Here is a 16,572-nt window from a genome sequence, read left to right as displayed (position 1 = left end):
GTTTTTATACTAAGAGTAGTATAACACCCTCAGCAAAAAAAAAAATAAAAAAAAATGGAAGCTGTTGTGTGCAACATGTGACATTTACTGTGTTCCACTGCAACAATTTGAGGCATTTTCATAAAACATTTGTAGATAGTGAACAAATTAGTGGCAAACAGCTGGAAACTTACAGTTTGAGGGACGTTTGTTTTATTTTATTTTATTTTATTTTATTTTATTTTATTTTATTTTATTTTATTTTTTTTTTGTTTTGTTTTGTTTTTGGAGACTTATCCATTAAACATATCACAGTAACAGATCATCTTGAGCTACATTTTAGAAAGGAACGAAATCTGTTTTAAATGCTTTATGGTTTACATATGACCTTTTGTTTAATGTCTAATTAGAGAGAGATCATTTGGCAGAGTTCACGAGTAAGAAAAACTAGTTGAATTCGGTCTGTTTCTTCACAGTAGTGCCTGCAAGATCACACTTATTATTATTATTAATATTAATATTATTTATATTTTATTTTTTTTACAGTATCAAAATATAACTACACTCGACTCAATACAAGGACCTACACTACATCACTTTACTCCCTTTGAAACAGGTTTTGATGTATCTTGTCTTGTTTTGGATGACTGTTGCAGTGCCTTATTTAAACTTGTTTGACGGTTATCAGCTTGTTTGTGTGTTTTCATTGAAAAGGATTCTGACCAAAGGCTTGTGAAAATGGAGCTCACTGTGGAGCCGCTTAACGGACCTATCCACTCTGGCTTTGGCTAAAATTGTCTGAGGACAGATTTACACCAGGCCCAAATTAGACTATATGACTGTGTATGGTAGATGGTTGATGGTGAGATCATTTGAATTGACAGGCTTTGGATGTGTATTGTAAATAATCCTGAAGTAGACTTTAACTGGAGGGTCATTCTCTTTTCCCAACCCCTGGGGAACTTTAATCTCTAGCTTGTTCTTTTGAAGGTAGAACATGGAGTGTACACTTTGTAGGAGATGAAAGCAATGCACCTTGGTTATGTAACCTTAAAAGGACTGGGTAGCTTAAAGTAAAATGGCAGCAAGTTTATTGGCAAAAATTATTTTGAGCTAAACCTGTGTTTTTACTATTCAAACGTTGGAACCCCTGATTTCCATTTGCAGTTTGTTTGGGATAAGTTCAAGAAACCAGGCCAGCTCCTGATCTGCGGTACTTTGTTATTATTGTGGGGAAAACATGCTCTAAAAATTAGTGTGACAGAAAAAAGAAATCTAAATATAACTAGAAAGTCCTGAAATGTTAATTAGAATTTGCCAAATCCAGCAGTTATGTAACCTTACACACTGCTTATCATTTCAGCATATAAAAAACAGAAACTGAGTATGTGGACCCTGCCTGTACAAAGATGTAAATTTTGATACTCAGCTGTTTGATATATACAACTGTACGGAAAGTAGACATGCATATTCAAAACAAAATCCTACTATGGATGCATTGATGTGTGTGATGGTGCGCTGATACTAACACTGTTGTTCATTACATATTGTTGATAATCATATAATGCCTATATTGTTATTACCATGCTATTGGACCTAACTGCATTTGCACTTGCACTATTAAGACTAATACTGAAGTAACTTGCTAGTGTTTATTTTATATAAAATATAAGGTTTAAAGTGTATTTCAGCACATAAATGTCTGACTGTCCTCTGAAGATCTGTCTGTCCCTCTCTGTTGTCCCTCAGTTCCTCTCTGGCTATGTTTACATTACATTACAGCCAGAAACTAGTGAGCTAAAAGGATTACATATCTATTTGTTTAAACTGCCCTGTACATCATCGTTTTACGTTATTGTGGATGTTAGAAATGCTGCATTATGTTGTAATATCATTTACAACTGCCTACAATACTGATCAAATATAATGTATCATTTTATAATGTTCAAATCTGTATAACAACACAGCTGAAAAGAAATCAGGAGGAGCAGTTCGCAGACTGGAAATGTTTACCTTTTTTTTTTTTTTTTTTAATCATTATATATTTGGGATGCATGTTTTAACACATTGAATAGAACAACAAAACATTGTTCTGGGACCATTGACTTCACTCTTGTATTCCAGGCCAATGTAATCGACAACAGACTAAGAGTAACTGAAAACAAGAATAAATAAATTATCTGAATGATTTCTGAGATGTGTTAACCTTTGAAAATTGTGCGTCTGCGATGACAAGAGCTTTGACGGTGAATTCAAACAGACCATTAATGCTCAGTGTTAATGATTTTACAGTAGATAAGCAGTTTACATTTCATCTGAGGTTTCACCTTAAAAACTGGACACAGTGAGAAGACTAACAGGCTAAACAACAATGCTGCAAGTCACTGCTGAGTTGTTAGCACGTGGTTTGTCTGGATAACTTGCCAAAATGCACAATTTTTGTTTTGTTAAGAGTGTCACATAGGTGTGTGTGTGTTTCCCCAGCACTTTCATTTTCACTAACCTTCTCGTTCAGACAGTCTCCTCTCTGAGACGCCGTCTGTCGTCATTGTGATTTATGAGTTTAATAAAACCCTGTGTGTGTGTGCGCATGTAGCTCAGGGCCATACTGTCCCTTACAATCACTCCACAAGCTCTCTTTTCACAACCTCTCCCTCTCTCCGTGGCTGACAATAGCTGTGAATGCGGCTGTGAATGTTTCAGAAGTGCCCTTGTCAGACTGGTGTCCTTGAGCGAGGGCAGGGTTGTTACTGCCAGTTTGTTAATTTCAAACTTGCCTTGATGTCCCCTTAAGGGACACAGGGGTAAAACTAAATTACAGCTGCATAGTTTTGACGGAGATACCCGCCCCTCTGTGTGTTTGTGCTGGTATGTTTGAGTGTGGTAACTGTCTCTATACAGCTGATGGCACATCTGTTTTACTAACTCAAGTCGTGACCAGTCTGAGCCTCCTTAAGAAACAAATTTAGATAGAGCAGCTTCATTTATGATGTAACGTAGTAGCATTAAGTTCTGTATTAATCCTGTTTGGAAGAATCTGTTACAGTACCTGAGGCAACATTCACAGTGCTTCTGTAAATGATGAAGGTTGTAACAAAAGTAGTCTGTTAAACTAAACATCTCAGTCGTGTCCCCAAGTGTGTTCCTCGCTCCTGTACATGTACACACACACACACACACAAATCCTTCATGCGCAAACTCTTTAGCTCTCATAATTGTATTTCTGCAATTTAATATGACTGTCATCATGGAACAAATATTCATATGTCACTAGTGGAGATTTGGTCCATCATTTTAACGCCTTTTGTCCTCATGTATCGTTATTATGGCTTGAACATGGAATTGGTATGTTTGCATGTCTTTTATTTTGAAATTCTGCTTTTTAAATATTGACATCTCCTCTGTTCAAGATGGAGTAAAATAATATTACACTTCTCTTAGTTGTCTGTGGCTCTTTCATTAAAACCTCACATGGACGCTGCCCTTGATCGATGTGTAAGGGGTGATTCTTAACAGGAAATGGAAAAGAATGTCTGCAATATAGAAATTTATAAATGGGACACATTTGTGCTGAATTTGCAAACTATCTCACACTTGACATTAATATTTCATCAATATTTCGTTAATATTTCAAATATGTTTCAAATCAAGAAAAGTAGAAAAGCACATTTTCTGGCCATTATTTATAATTTCCCAGAAAAACATGAACATTGATCAATGAGTCCTCTATAAATAAGACTTTTTATACAACAACCATAAATAATACTGCCAGAGTAAAAAAAAAAAAAAGAAAGGGTTTTATAACAATACAGTAGACTTCAATTTTGTACACAAAAACGTGAAAACCCATCAACATTACACAGAAATACAACAGCCTGCCCTGATAAATAAAGTACCTATGATGATTAAGTTGCTCTAAAAATTAAAGGCCCAACCAGTGGAATCAAAATATAAATATTGTTGCATTCCTGCCACAACAAAAACAAACAGTTCATTGCAACAATTTTTTTTTTCTCTCATAAGCTGATTGTGTTCTTGGTACAAGGATGAAAAAGGCTGTAGGCCACAGACAAACAACACTGACTCTGGATTCCACTGACAGCTAAACACAGACATTTCACTTCACTACAGTCGAACAAAGCTTGATTTCATCACGTCCACTTCCTTGTAAATTTAAATGTAAACCATATGAACACAACTAATGTGGTCAATAAAATCTCAGATTGGGCTTTCAAGTTACATCACGCAATCACAACAATCAGACGGCACATCTGTGATTCCCAGCCACATTTAAAACATAAAAAAAAAAAAAAATTAAACAGTTGGCATTTTTTGTCATAAAACTAACACCAAGGCCATTTGTCTTGTTACGACTAGAGGACTATTGCTGCTGATAATGTTTAAGCTTACTAGGCACAACAGCTTGTTGAAGCAGAAGAAGTCACTGAAAATCTGTGACATGAATTGATTTCTAGGCTAGTTTGATTCTTAGTAAAGAGAAGTTAACCTGCTACAGCTGATCGTTCTGCATTTTTTAAATAACTAAACTACTAACAGTTGGCAAGCAGAGACAGCAAATCATCATACGCAGCGAACATTCAGTCAATGAGCCAAAAGTCATTCCAGGAATGCTCTGGTTCTTGATCTGAGCAGAGTTTGACATACAACATACTGTATAATTACAATCCAGACAGGTTTTTAACTCATGACCTACACAATAACAATTGACAGGGTTTATATCTGAACTGTGTGCATTGATGTTTGGTTCCTGTACCTACTCAAGTTAAGGCTGTTTGGCCCTACACGGAGTCCTACATGCAGTGGGGTGAAATGAGATAACACCTGTTTCAATATAGTTGAAGATGAATGCTGCAGTAAAACAACCGTTATTGTTCCTTTCTCCTTTTTCTTTCACAACTTTGGATCTGAACATTATTAAAAACAGTGTGTTTTAAAGTTTTAAAACACTCTCCCAGAGCATTCTGAACATAATTAAAATGCAATGAAAATAATCATTGGTCAGCAATGGTGAACAATATTTCTCTTGCAGTCTTTTTAAGACTTCCCATATCATATTAAAAATCATTTCCGTACCTCCCAATCCCGTTACAACTCCTGTTTGTCCTCAGCTAACACCAAATAACACGTATGAATGTTTTACTGCCTGGGTTTGAAACTGCGATACCTGATTAGATGTAGGGATCCTGTCTTAGAGATGAGTGTCAGTGAACATGGTGTGTTCCTTTTTCACAGAACTTAAGGCCTTGATGGCGTCCACAAACTCATCTTCCTCCACATACTGAAAGAAAATAAAAGAAATCACAACACCAGAATCAATGAGAACATCTGCAACAGTTACAAACTGAGCTTGGAAGCGCAAAGAAGACACGAGTAGACCTTTTTCAATGCAGACTTTTTGAAGTTCTACGTCAGATACAACTTACTGTGGCAAACTAATTAAATATTGAATAGTTTGCATGGTATGTTGATCAGAGACCTGTCTTACTTCTATATGAGACTGATGTTCTGACACACTTGCTCTCACCTGCGCTGCCCTCCATTAGTCATGTCTTTCATATTTTTGTCAATTAATTTTTTGTTTCTTTGTTTTTTGGTAGTGTCTCAGAAAGCTAATGGCTATAAGTGTGTGTCTTTGTGGCATAAATTCAGTGAGTGCCAATCGGGTTAAGACAGGTGAAATAAACAAACCATTTTTCTGACTTACCAGTAAACGCACCAATGTGTGGTGGCACTGGTGCTCCTCACAGGGCTGGCTATTAGAAAACAAACTCTGTCTGTACTGTAATCACTGAACTCTACTGTGACTGTGATTTCAACATAAAATGTAAACACATTTCCATCCTCACCAGCCCAGAATCATGTCCCAGCGGGTTGTCCCAGCTTCCTTCCTCCATCATCAGTGACTTCCTGTCAATCAGCTGACTGACGCTGCGGTGCAGGGAATGCTGGGCGCAGGCTTGACTGAGGTCTGTTTGGCTGGGGACTCGCAAGACAGACATGGGGCTGAACCGCGAGCTGCTGCCAACTATCTTTGTGTCTGCCAGACCCTGAGAAGCAGATTTATTACAAATCAAATACTTCATATTGCTGATAACCATATGTCAGTGCATGCTCTAGTTCTAAATCTGCACTGCATTACCACGATAACAAGCTAAATCTGATTCAGAAAAAAACACAGGTATGATGTTCATTGTCATGAAATACATAAGAGTGCACATCATGACCTTCATATGGCACTGAAATGACTGGAAAACAATGGAAGCTGGAGGGAAGTTAAACTGTTTCCTCCGATAAATTCAAATAAATGATCAATTTTAAACAAATAAATAATACATTTTGATTCAAAGCTCAAATACAACTTGTGGTCTGGATATTATTGTTACATAGCAACCACATTTAGGTGACAGGTAGACTCTTGGTTCTGGCGATCCTGAACAGGAAAATATATAACTGAAATGAAAATTATACTATAATACGATAATATGAAATAAAAAACACTTAGAAATTTTACATTTAAATAACTTAAAATTTAAATTCATATTAGCTGCTGCTGTCATAACGTCAACAATCAACAGAGGGCACTACTCAACAAGGACTGGCCCTTTAGGCCATACAGGAGAAGGCTGAGTGAAATCTCTAGAACATGTTTTGTTTTCTTTGTTTTTAACATTTGCTCATGAATAAACAAAAACAGCCAACAAATGGATACAATTATGCCTGAGCCATAAAAGAAAAAAACACGATTAAGATAAAATACAACACAGTTCTCAGTATGAATTCTGGTTTTATGGTTCCTCCCATTAAATTAGGATCAGATGATTTTATTTATTGCATGTAGAAAGTCAATAGGACAGACTGCAACATATCTTACCTTCGCAAACCAAGATGAACCAACTATTGCTGCTACTGCTTATCTTCCTGCATTTACTGATGTTACATGAAAACATGCAACTTGCTTTTGTTTATTCTAGGAGGCCTTTATCAGTGTGGGGTATGCTCACACACAAACAAAGCATGCATACACAAACAAAACAGACATGCGTAGAAAGGCACCCACGCAAATTCACAAACCCCTACCTCAGTGTACACAGTGTAGCTTTTAAGTATAACGTTGCTGATCTCAACACAGTCTGCTACAGTGTCAAACTGCAGGGGGACAATAAAATAAATATTTAGGGGTTTAACAGTAAAATACCAGGAAACAATCTTACTGTGGAGCAATCAGGGAGGAGCACAGAGCCGGAGTGATGTTTAGAGCACAGCTCAGGACAGGGCCTCTGAGAGAAAGGGAGAGAGAGACAGAGAGGGAGAGACAGAGAGATACAGAGAAGGAGAGGAGAGGATGAAGAAAGTAGTATAATGAGGGGAGTCAAAGAAGACAGATATAAAAGGAGAGACAGAGCAAGAAAGATTGACAAAGAATGAAAAAGAGAAAAAAGGAGGAACATTAAATGAATTAAAAAATGTATGTGGGAGAACATTAAATGGAAATGGAAAAAGAAGTGAAAAAAAATTTAAAAAATATATATAAATTCATATCAATAAACCATTTTATACAGTAATTTGAGAGGTAAAATGGGATGATGTCAGATGTTGCAACTAACGAATGTATGATGCTCTCTTGATGCTCTTATGTCTAAATGTCTCTCTTCTTTAGTCAGTAGAAACCATATGTAATATATATTTGCTATAAAGCTACATATACATATATACACACACACACACACACACACACACACACACACACACACATATATATATATATATATAACTGAGGCTACAACATCCAAACAAATGACTGTAGTGACTTGACTGACCATGACTGACATGTAAATTAATTTCTAATCTTCGAACAGCTTTGCAGTAACAGTTTTAGTTTCAGCCCCCTCTGGTGGAGCTAGCAGTAATTCACAACAATTTTTGTTTTTAAAGAAATGTTTTTAAATGTGCGCAACCTGCAGAGAAAAAGGGTTCTGATTCAGTCACCTAGTGATTTCAAGGAATCAAACAAAACACTTGGGAAATAGCCACCTCTGGTGCCTAACTTTTATTCATCCTCTTTGTAACCCTGACTCTCTCTCTGTCTTCTTCTCTTTCAACCATCTTGTCATCCTGTCGTTCTCCTCCTGCCTTATTTCTCTGCTCCTCTCACCATGTACGTCTCTCCTCCCGCCTTCCTGGTCTTCTGAAGCATGACCAGCGGAGGGCGCTCTCTGGCTGATGGATTCTTCCTCAAGGCTCTAGAAGGGAGAAAGAAATCATTAACCCTTTTGTTTGTGTTCAGATTAAATCGTCTCCGTTTTTACATGGAATGTGCTGTGTTTTATAAAGACATGTCTCACTTATGCTCAGTTATATGTATTAGTACAGTTTAATATTAACAAGTTGAGAGTACTTTAAAACAAATTCTGTTCTAGTCAACCTTAACCTTCTACATGCTACACATTACATTTGAATACCTTTGTAGCACCAGACCCAGCAGTATTGCTAGCAGAAAGAGACCCAGCAGTGCTAACAGCAGGATGAACCACAGCTCAGAGTAAACCGGGGTTGCCGACATACTGACGCCCTGTTTACCACTGTCTTCAGGCTCAGGAGGACCTGCACACAGAGAGAGGGGGAGAAATAAATAAGTTACTGGTTAAATTCCTTTTTGTACTTTTTTAAATCAAAACATCATGCCCATGAATCACTGTGGAACATTTGACTTTAGGTTTGATTTTACATTTGGATTGATTCTTGCAGCGAGTGTGTCTGTGTGTGTTACCAAGGCCTGTGGCAGGGCTGTATCTGATGGTGGGAGTACTGGCACTGCCACTGTTTGTAGTACAAGTCACCTGAAATGACAGAGCTTGGAGGAACAGAGGGAGAGAGAGATATAAGAAAACTTCTTATGGAAAAGAAAGGAAAAACATATACAAGATCAGATCAGTTCTTATGCATTAAAGAATGGAATTTGTGACTCAACTTTAAAAAACACTTACATATGATATGTGATATCGGTTTATGATACTAGAAGCTTATTGCCCATAACTGCTACATGCCCTGTGGACTGGTCTGCCAAAGCTAATTAATTTAAACAATATTTTATACTTTAATGGTGACTGTCATAATGCTTAAGGACTAGAATGAGACAAAATTAGATGCTTCAGAGTTGTAGTATAGTCATATCTACATTTATATGTGGAGTACATTTTTTATTTATTTGTCATAGCATTCAACAGCAGCAAAACACAAGCAGCTGTATTGCACGTCTTAAGTGTGGTCGGTATGTGTGTGCTCTCACTTTTCTGTGAGGTGCGTGGAATATGGAGATGGCTGTAAAAGCCAGTATAGACCCTCAGCTGGCTCTCAGTCACACTATACTCCTTCAGGTATCCGTTGAGGGAGAAGGACCCCGCCCAGTCCAGCCAAATGACTGTCAGATTACTGCCCACTGAAAAAGGAGACACATACTGGGGGGCTGGGGGGATGGAGAGAGAGAGAGAGAGAGAGAGAGAGAGAGAGAGAGAGAGAGAGAGAGAGGGGAGATCAGAATCAGAATCAGGGAAATAAAAATAGAATAATATGAAATAAATATTACAATACCCACCCCTTAGAATATACATATACCCCATATACCCCCGATAAGAGAAACTTTGGATATTTTTTCAGATTTTTTGGATATATTTCTTATGACTGGTCATCTGTGGGGGTTGAGGGATTTGATGTGACTGTTACCTTCACTCAGTGTAGTAACAGTTGTCCAGTTGGAGGCAGTGCTGCCCATGTTGTTGAAGCAGGCAGCTCTCAGCTCATAGGTGGAGTATGGTTGGAGACCTGCACAGTTCAGTGGCATTTATTCATACAAAACATATAAAACAGACAAACCAAGTGACCACATTTTAAATGGTATTATAAGCTTTTATCCTACTTTGATGAAAGCCAGCAGTCGACCTCAGTTCAACAACTCTACTTTTCTTATTTAAATAGATGGCTGATTTTGGGACATGCATCATATCTTCATAGATCCCCTACTGGTTTTAGGTCATTGCTCCTTATTCTATACTCTCCTTTTTTCTCAGTGATATTTCAGTGCTGCTTTACTTTTCAGCACTTTGGTACCAAAGCGAATATTTTTTATTGTAAAGTGTGCCAGGACATTTAGTGTCATCATGAATTAAAAAAAAATCACTACTTGACATAAATATGAACTCACCTGTCACATTGTAGCTTCGTCTTTTGCCAAAGAAACAGATTTCAACTGGTCCTTCAACGCAAGGGAGGGGCACAGGCTGAGTGGGCTGTGGGCAAGGTGATCTTAGATGTAGCTCACAGCTGGAAACAGAAAAAGAGAGTGAGTGATGGAGTTTATGGTATGTGTATCTGTTCAAGCAGTCTGTCTCAATCATTACTGAACTCTGAGTAAAAATAGTATTTCCTCAAAATAAGAACTTTTTAATGTTGTCATCTCACCTCTCTATGACTCCATTAGGTGCCAGAGGCTCGTCCCACTCCAGCTGAACAGAGCGGGAGGTCAGGGTGAGAGGACGAGGAGGAGGCTGGTCGGTTGGCGGTGCAGCCAGTGTGTGGAGCTCACTCAGTGGACCCTGGCTACAGCACTGACACAAGTTCAAAGCAGAGACTTCAAAGATTTATAGTATTTCTGAGTGTACATGTGCAGTATCCTGGCAGATTTTATAAAAACTACATACAAAATATGGATTTACAGCAATGTTGCTTAGGGCGAGCACTCAAGTTAAACTGTGTTAAACATTCATTAACATAAATATTAGTCAAGTGGGGGTAGGCAGGTGCTGAAAATACTTGAATACTGAAATAGTTCTTTGAAGACTGCTCTCAATGACTGTTACATATACATTAACAATTTAATGTACGTTTGCCTCGTCAAGCAATTCCTTTGCAAATCAGTGATGCCATCTAAAGTGGTGACCACTGCTTCTTTACAAGAAACAGACTGAATATCATCATATCAGTCGAACTATAAATCCCTCTCTTTTTTGTGCTGCTTCACCGTATTAATTTGGAAACACTGGTTTAGCCCACAACACTGTTTCTAAAATAAGACCAGATAAGATATTACTTTTGTGGCCAAGTGGAGTTGTATATACAACAATGCAATTGTATATACAACAACACAATATTTGTAGTAACATTACCTGATAACAGGTGCAGGCCTCTACTCCTACCCAGTACTGGGTGTAAGGGCGTAAGCCATGGAGAGTCTGCTGATGGGATGTACCCTCTGAGAGCTACAGGAAGGGGAAAGTTTATGTTTTAGGTCACCATAGTATCACAGAAGAGTTAGTGGATGGGTCACAGGGAAATAACCCTAACCCTAAGGAAAGATTGGGTAAGAGGTAGTGATCACAGAAAGGAGTTTTATTTGTAAACAAAGGAAAAATTGAAAAGACGACAGCACAGAAATCCAACCAGGAAACATGATATGAGTTATTTTTAAGTGCATTAACTGCAGTGTTATGTTCTTTACCAGAGTGTGGTTGTTGTGGTTCAGTGAGAACACTCTGTAAAGGCTAACAATCCCATTGGGTTGAGCTGGAGGATGAATGTCCACTACTGCTGAGGTTGCTGAAACACGCAGGAAAACAGGTGGGCCTACACCCTCAGGCGGTGCAGGTCCTGTCCTCCCACTGGCCCACGGGCTGCCAGTATGACCAGCTGAATTCACTGCCCACACCTGTCGGTCAAAACCTCGTATTAGTCAATAACATCATGAAGTTTGAACTGATGGTAAATAATAGAGAGGGAACATGTGACATAAACTGAGAAGTTTTTTCCTCCGTCACAGGATTTTAGATGCATTTTATTAACTCTTAATGATGAAGGCTTCTCTTAATTACCCAGCATCCACCGGACCAACAAAAGGATATAAGTCAATTCTTTGGACCATCCATCAAAACCACCATCAGCAGTGAGAGCAAAACCTTTTCACCATGCAACCCAACACTAACATATCTGCATGACAATTACTTTTCACCTTCATCAAGGAGTTATTCATACACACACACACACACGCACACGTACACGCACACACACACACACACACACACACACACACACACACACACACACACACACACACACACAAACCAAACACTCACACGCACACATACACAGAGTAATCTTATTTGTGTGCTTGTGTTGGCTATAATTAGAGGGTGTACACAGCACAGGGTCAGGCAGGGTTGAGATTTGCATGTGTAAGTCATCTGTAGCCTGTCAGAAGTAGTGCAGAAGGCAGATGGATGGGTCTGAGCTTTAGTCTTGAAAGTGTGTGTCTGTGTGTGTGTGTGGTTTATTGTTTGCGGCTGTGATTGGGAGTTTTGTGCGGGTATGCGTGTGCATGCAAGTGTGTTAAGAGTTGAATTAACCTCAATAATAGTCAATTAGGCTGTGATCAATCAGACTGATTGATCTAAGTGACAGCACAGATGGACTGAGATGGGAGAGGGGAAAGAAGAATGGAAGATGGAGGGACTAGGGATGGGGAGGAGGAGGACAGGAGGAAGGGTGGACAAGACACAAGGAGAGGAACCAGCAGAAATTTTGAGCTTGGTACTGTTTTGTAATTTTGTGGCTCCTGATCATCCTGACAGCAAAGACAAAGGTTTAGTTCAGCAGATAGGATTACATTTTACATTAAGAGTTTATTCTTTCCAATGAAAAAACAATTTCTTTCCAAAACAATTTGAAAAACCTAAGGTCCTTCTCTTTATGCTTGATCTAATTCTATACTCAAACCGCCTGAAAAGTTGCATCATGGAAAAAGGATCCAATATAATGGGTATACAACTCAGACTGCATTTGTATACACCAGTCTGATGAGCTGTCCCACACAGAGTCCATGCTTACACTGTAGAATAATCTGAGTATGGTAGGTATTAGGTAGGTGTCCTCAGGATGTGCCCTGAGCTTTTAACCTCAGGAAAATGTGAAAACTCAGTTTATTTGATAATCAAAATATTTTCTGTCATGTACAAATTAGCATTCACAATCACACACATTTAATACAAACACTAAAAAAAGTATGCGTGAATATCTAGAGGAAGTTCTAGTTTAGTGACCACACAGCCTTGCAGTCACTCTTCTAACCTTTCCTGTGTTTGCGTATAACAGTATCTTCCTTTTGGGGATTGTTGTTATTGTTGTGTGGTGGATGGAGAAAAGGGAATGACAGGAGGGATGGCAGGAAGAAGAATGAAGGAGCAGAGAGAAGGAGGGGTGGAAGGAAGAGGGTATGTTAGGTAAAGGCCATGCTGTCACTCTGATAAGGAAAGGTCAAAGAGCAGTGTGTGGCTAACGGCTGTGAGAAATGAACCCATAGTGTTTGAGTGTGTGTATGCAATGGGAGTGATACAAAAGAAACATAAATTTATTTGTCATTAAATTATGGTTATTATATTGTTGGTTTTAAGAATCTATAAAAATAATTTATGCAAAGTACTAAAATTCATTTCTTCTGTATGTGTATATATGTTGGCAATTAGCTCTACAGTAATTATGCCAACAACGTCTTGATTGTACCTTTTATTGTAACATTGTTGACCTATGATCAACAGGCTATTGCTGTTATTGTAATCACAGCTGCAGCAGCATTTTGAGGAAGAATACAAAATGTGTAGTTAAACAACCTGAGGAAAAAGTGAATTAGAATCAGGTGAAAGGAAAGGTTTTCTACTACACCAGCATGTAGTTTCTACATGGGAACTGGGGCTTAACTTGTTGCTAAAAGAGTTTCAATTAAATTTGCTTCTGCCATCATAAAAATTACAACTTGCAGCAATAAAATACTTCTACCCAGCAACAACCATGTTCTTCCCCTAGTAGCAACACAGTTAAAGCCTCAACATGACACAACGCTTTGGGCTTGATTAAGAAGTTTGTGCCACATAGACAGAACAGAGAGAAAAAGTTCAAAACTAAAGTCAGCCCAGATCACCTTGTCCTTGATCCAGTGCTGAAAGGTAGAACTCATTTCTCTGTCCCTATATCATCGACAGACTTTTTACTGCTTTCTCTCCTCTCCTCTCCTATTGGGCCATGATTTGGCTTATTAGACACAAAATAAAAATATACCCTGTTAGCTGCCATGGCAGCAAATGAGCCGCCATGGCAACAAACGACTTCAGGAAACTTCCAGACAGTATTCGAGCCTTTTTATTGGATGCTTGGACTGCGGACTTAATTTGAGAGCTCTGATAGGCCAACAGAGCTACTTGGCGGGTGCATCTACTTGGGGTGAAGGGGCTAAGTTGTGTGAAAGTGGGCAGTAATTAAAACCAAGCATAAAGCTGTCAATAGGAGCTTATGACCCAGTGTAATTAGCCTAATATGATTTCTCTCTCTGCACTGTGGTGTGCTAAACTGAACTGACTTATCGTCCTTGTGTACGTCTGAAACGCGTGGAGAGAAAGGATGTGAGCCAGATAGGAACACAGACAGATTAACAGCTAAATAAAAATAAAGTCAGGCAGATAGTTCTGTAGATGGACAGACACTGAGAAAATATAACTAGTGCTTGGAAACTGAGACAAATGGCATGGAGAACAACTTCAAATGAAATGTCCAAAAATGTATAAAGTTTCTTTGCTCTTCTCTCCCTGGCACATACACACACACACACACACACACACTCACTCACATGCAGACACGCACGTGCAAACACAGTGTACTACTGTGTACATGTGCTCATACACAACACACACATACTACCACCTTGTCCACGTACCCCAATCCCCCACTGGCAAATCCTCAGGGGACGTGTAGCGGTCACCATTAAAAGGTCTTTCCAATACAAGCTCTGTTACCAAGGGGGCTAACAGTTAATTCGATTGGCTGGCTGGTAATCAGGAAGTGGGTGCTCTGAGGGCCCAGTGATTAATGGCTCTGTTGCCCGCCCGTCATCTCCCAAAGCTCCACCCTCCCTCCCTCCTCCTGTCATAAATTAGGACCCTCGTAAATAAAGACGGCACCACAATCAGGCAAACTCAATCAATTACACAGGTTCTCTGGCCTCGTCTCGTATGTCTGACAGGCAGGAATGCTAATGTTATTGTTGCTTCCAAAGGGCTAGCCTGTCAATTAGCGTTCCAACGCAGAGCACAACAGCATGAATATGGACCCCTCCATTTAACACCTGTCTGATTACTTGGCTTGTGTGTTTGTATGTGTGTGTCTGTGTATGTTGTGTATGAATGACCATTTCAGCTGAGGTGTGTTTATTTGTGTGTGACTGTACTTTTGGAAAATATTTCATTGTGAAAACAGGCTACATCTTCTGATGTGTCAGTCAGATCAGATCTCATCTCCAAATGAGATTCACACATTGCAACAAAATATTTAACATTGTTCCCATGTCCAGAGGACAAAAGATTTCAGTCAGAGTAAGAATATAAATACGACAGCATGCCGTATATTACAGTCATCACATTACTGTATATAAAGAAACCTTTTTGTGCATCTCTATTATTTGTTTTCCTAGTTTTCAGGATTTTTATAATTCTTACTTCCTCCAAAAAATCTTGCTATCACCTTATTTTTTTAATACTTAATGTCTATGAAATTTGAAAACAAATCAACTTGCTGTTGCTCTATGTCATCCTTGAAACATTTTTATCCTTTCTAATACAAATAAAAGCAACTGTTGAAAATGCTGAAAATCTCAAGGATGCATCATAAAATATGTCTCAACATCCAATGGTATTCTGCTATAACAACCACCAAACGATTGGTTTCCATTCCTTCTCAGATCTGGATAAATAGTAGTTAAAGTCAGTTAAATTTTTAATAGTTATTACCAGTTAGTATGTATTTGCTGTACTTTGCTTCTCTAAACACACACACATCTAAATACACAGAGCATTATACCTGATACTGGTACAGAGTGTATGGCCGGAGTCCTTCATCTCTGTGTGCAGTGGAGACGTTCCTGTATACAAGTGTTGCTGCATCACTTCTTTGGTCATCAGTGGTATGGTCCAATCTGCGGTAAACTTCATAGTGCAGGACTCTACCATTTGGCTGAGCTGGAGGGGACCAGGTGAGCAGAAAGGTGGTCTGTAGGCTGGTATGCTGGTCAGGCTGCAGGTCTAACAGCGGTGCTGTCTGTCCAGCAGGGGGAGCCTCTGGAGTGAGTATAGATGACCAGTCACTGGAGGAGCAGCCCAGCGCTGTGCAAGCCTCCACCCTCATCTCATACCTACACACACAAAAACACATATTTCTAAATTTAATAATCAGTGATATTTGTGTCTTATGTGGTAGATAACTGCAGGGAAAAAAACATTTAACATAACACTTGTTTGACATCAACAGACCATGATACTAGTGATTATAGTTTGCACACCAGATTTGTTGAGAAAAACATTTTTGGAAGACAGTTAAGGTCATGCCAACCATGTATTCTTCAATTTCAAAATGGTATATTTCACAATGTGTGAAATGATGTTTGTTTCAACTAAGTGTCCACTGAGCCTTACCTGACTACAGTAAAAGAACCAGCATTATGTGGTTACTAATTTAAAGCCACTGCTGTGCTTTTAGAGAAAGAGA

General features: G+C 38.7%; 1 protein-coding gene across 1 annotated transcript in view; it reads right to left on the bottom strand.

Annotated features, from left to right (window-relative positions):
- Positions 1-4,962: 4,962 nt before the first annotated feature.
- Positions 4,963-16,572, bottom strand: part of ush2a (Usher syndrome 2A (autosomal recessive, mild)) — a 189,552-nt gene continuing 177,942 nt past the window's right edge. The window contains exons 81-93 of the mRNA XM_041037694.1: positions 15,889-16,219; positions 11,492-11,698; positions 11,160-11,252; positions 10,456-10,601; positions 10,199-10,317; positions 9,721-9,819; positions 9,287-9,463; positions 8,768-8,851; positions 8,460-8,601; positions 8,153-8,240; positions 7,212-7,277; positions 5,847-6,047; positions 4,963-5,278 (exon numbers count right to left, since the gene is read on the bottom strand). Coding sequence (XP_040893628.1) covers positions 5,189-5,278; positions 5,847-6,047; positions 7,212-7,277; positions 8,153-8,240; positions 8,460-8,601; positions 8,768-8,851; positions 9,287-9,463; positions 9,721-9,819; positions 10,199-10,317; positions 10,456-10,601; positions 11,160-11,252; positions 11,492-11,698; positions 15,889-16,219 — 1,843 coding nt within the window. The 3' untranslated portion in view covers positions 4,963-5,188. The remainder of the gene's footprint in view (positions 5,279-5,846; positions 6,048-7,211; positions 7,278-8,152; positions 8,241-8,459; positions 8,602-8,767; positions 8,852-9,286; positions 9,464-9,720; positions 9,820-10,198; positions 10,318-10,455; positions 10,602-11,159; positions 11,253-11,491; positions 11,699-15,888; positions 16,220-16,572) is intronic.

This window comes from Toxotes jaculatrix, chromosome 1 (genome assembly GCF_017976425.1).
Source record: "Toxotes jaculatrix isolate fToxJac2 chromosome 1, fToxJac2.pri, whole genome shotgun sequence".
NCBI lineage: Eukaryota > Metazoa > Chordata > Actinopteri > Toxotidae > Toxotes > Toxotes jaculatrix.
This window is presented reverse-complemented; position numbering and strand designations above follow the sequence as displayed.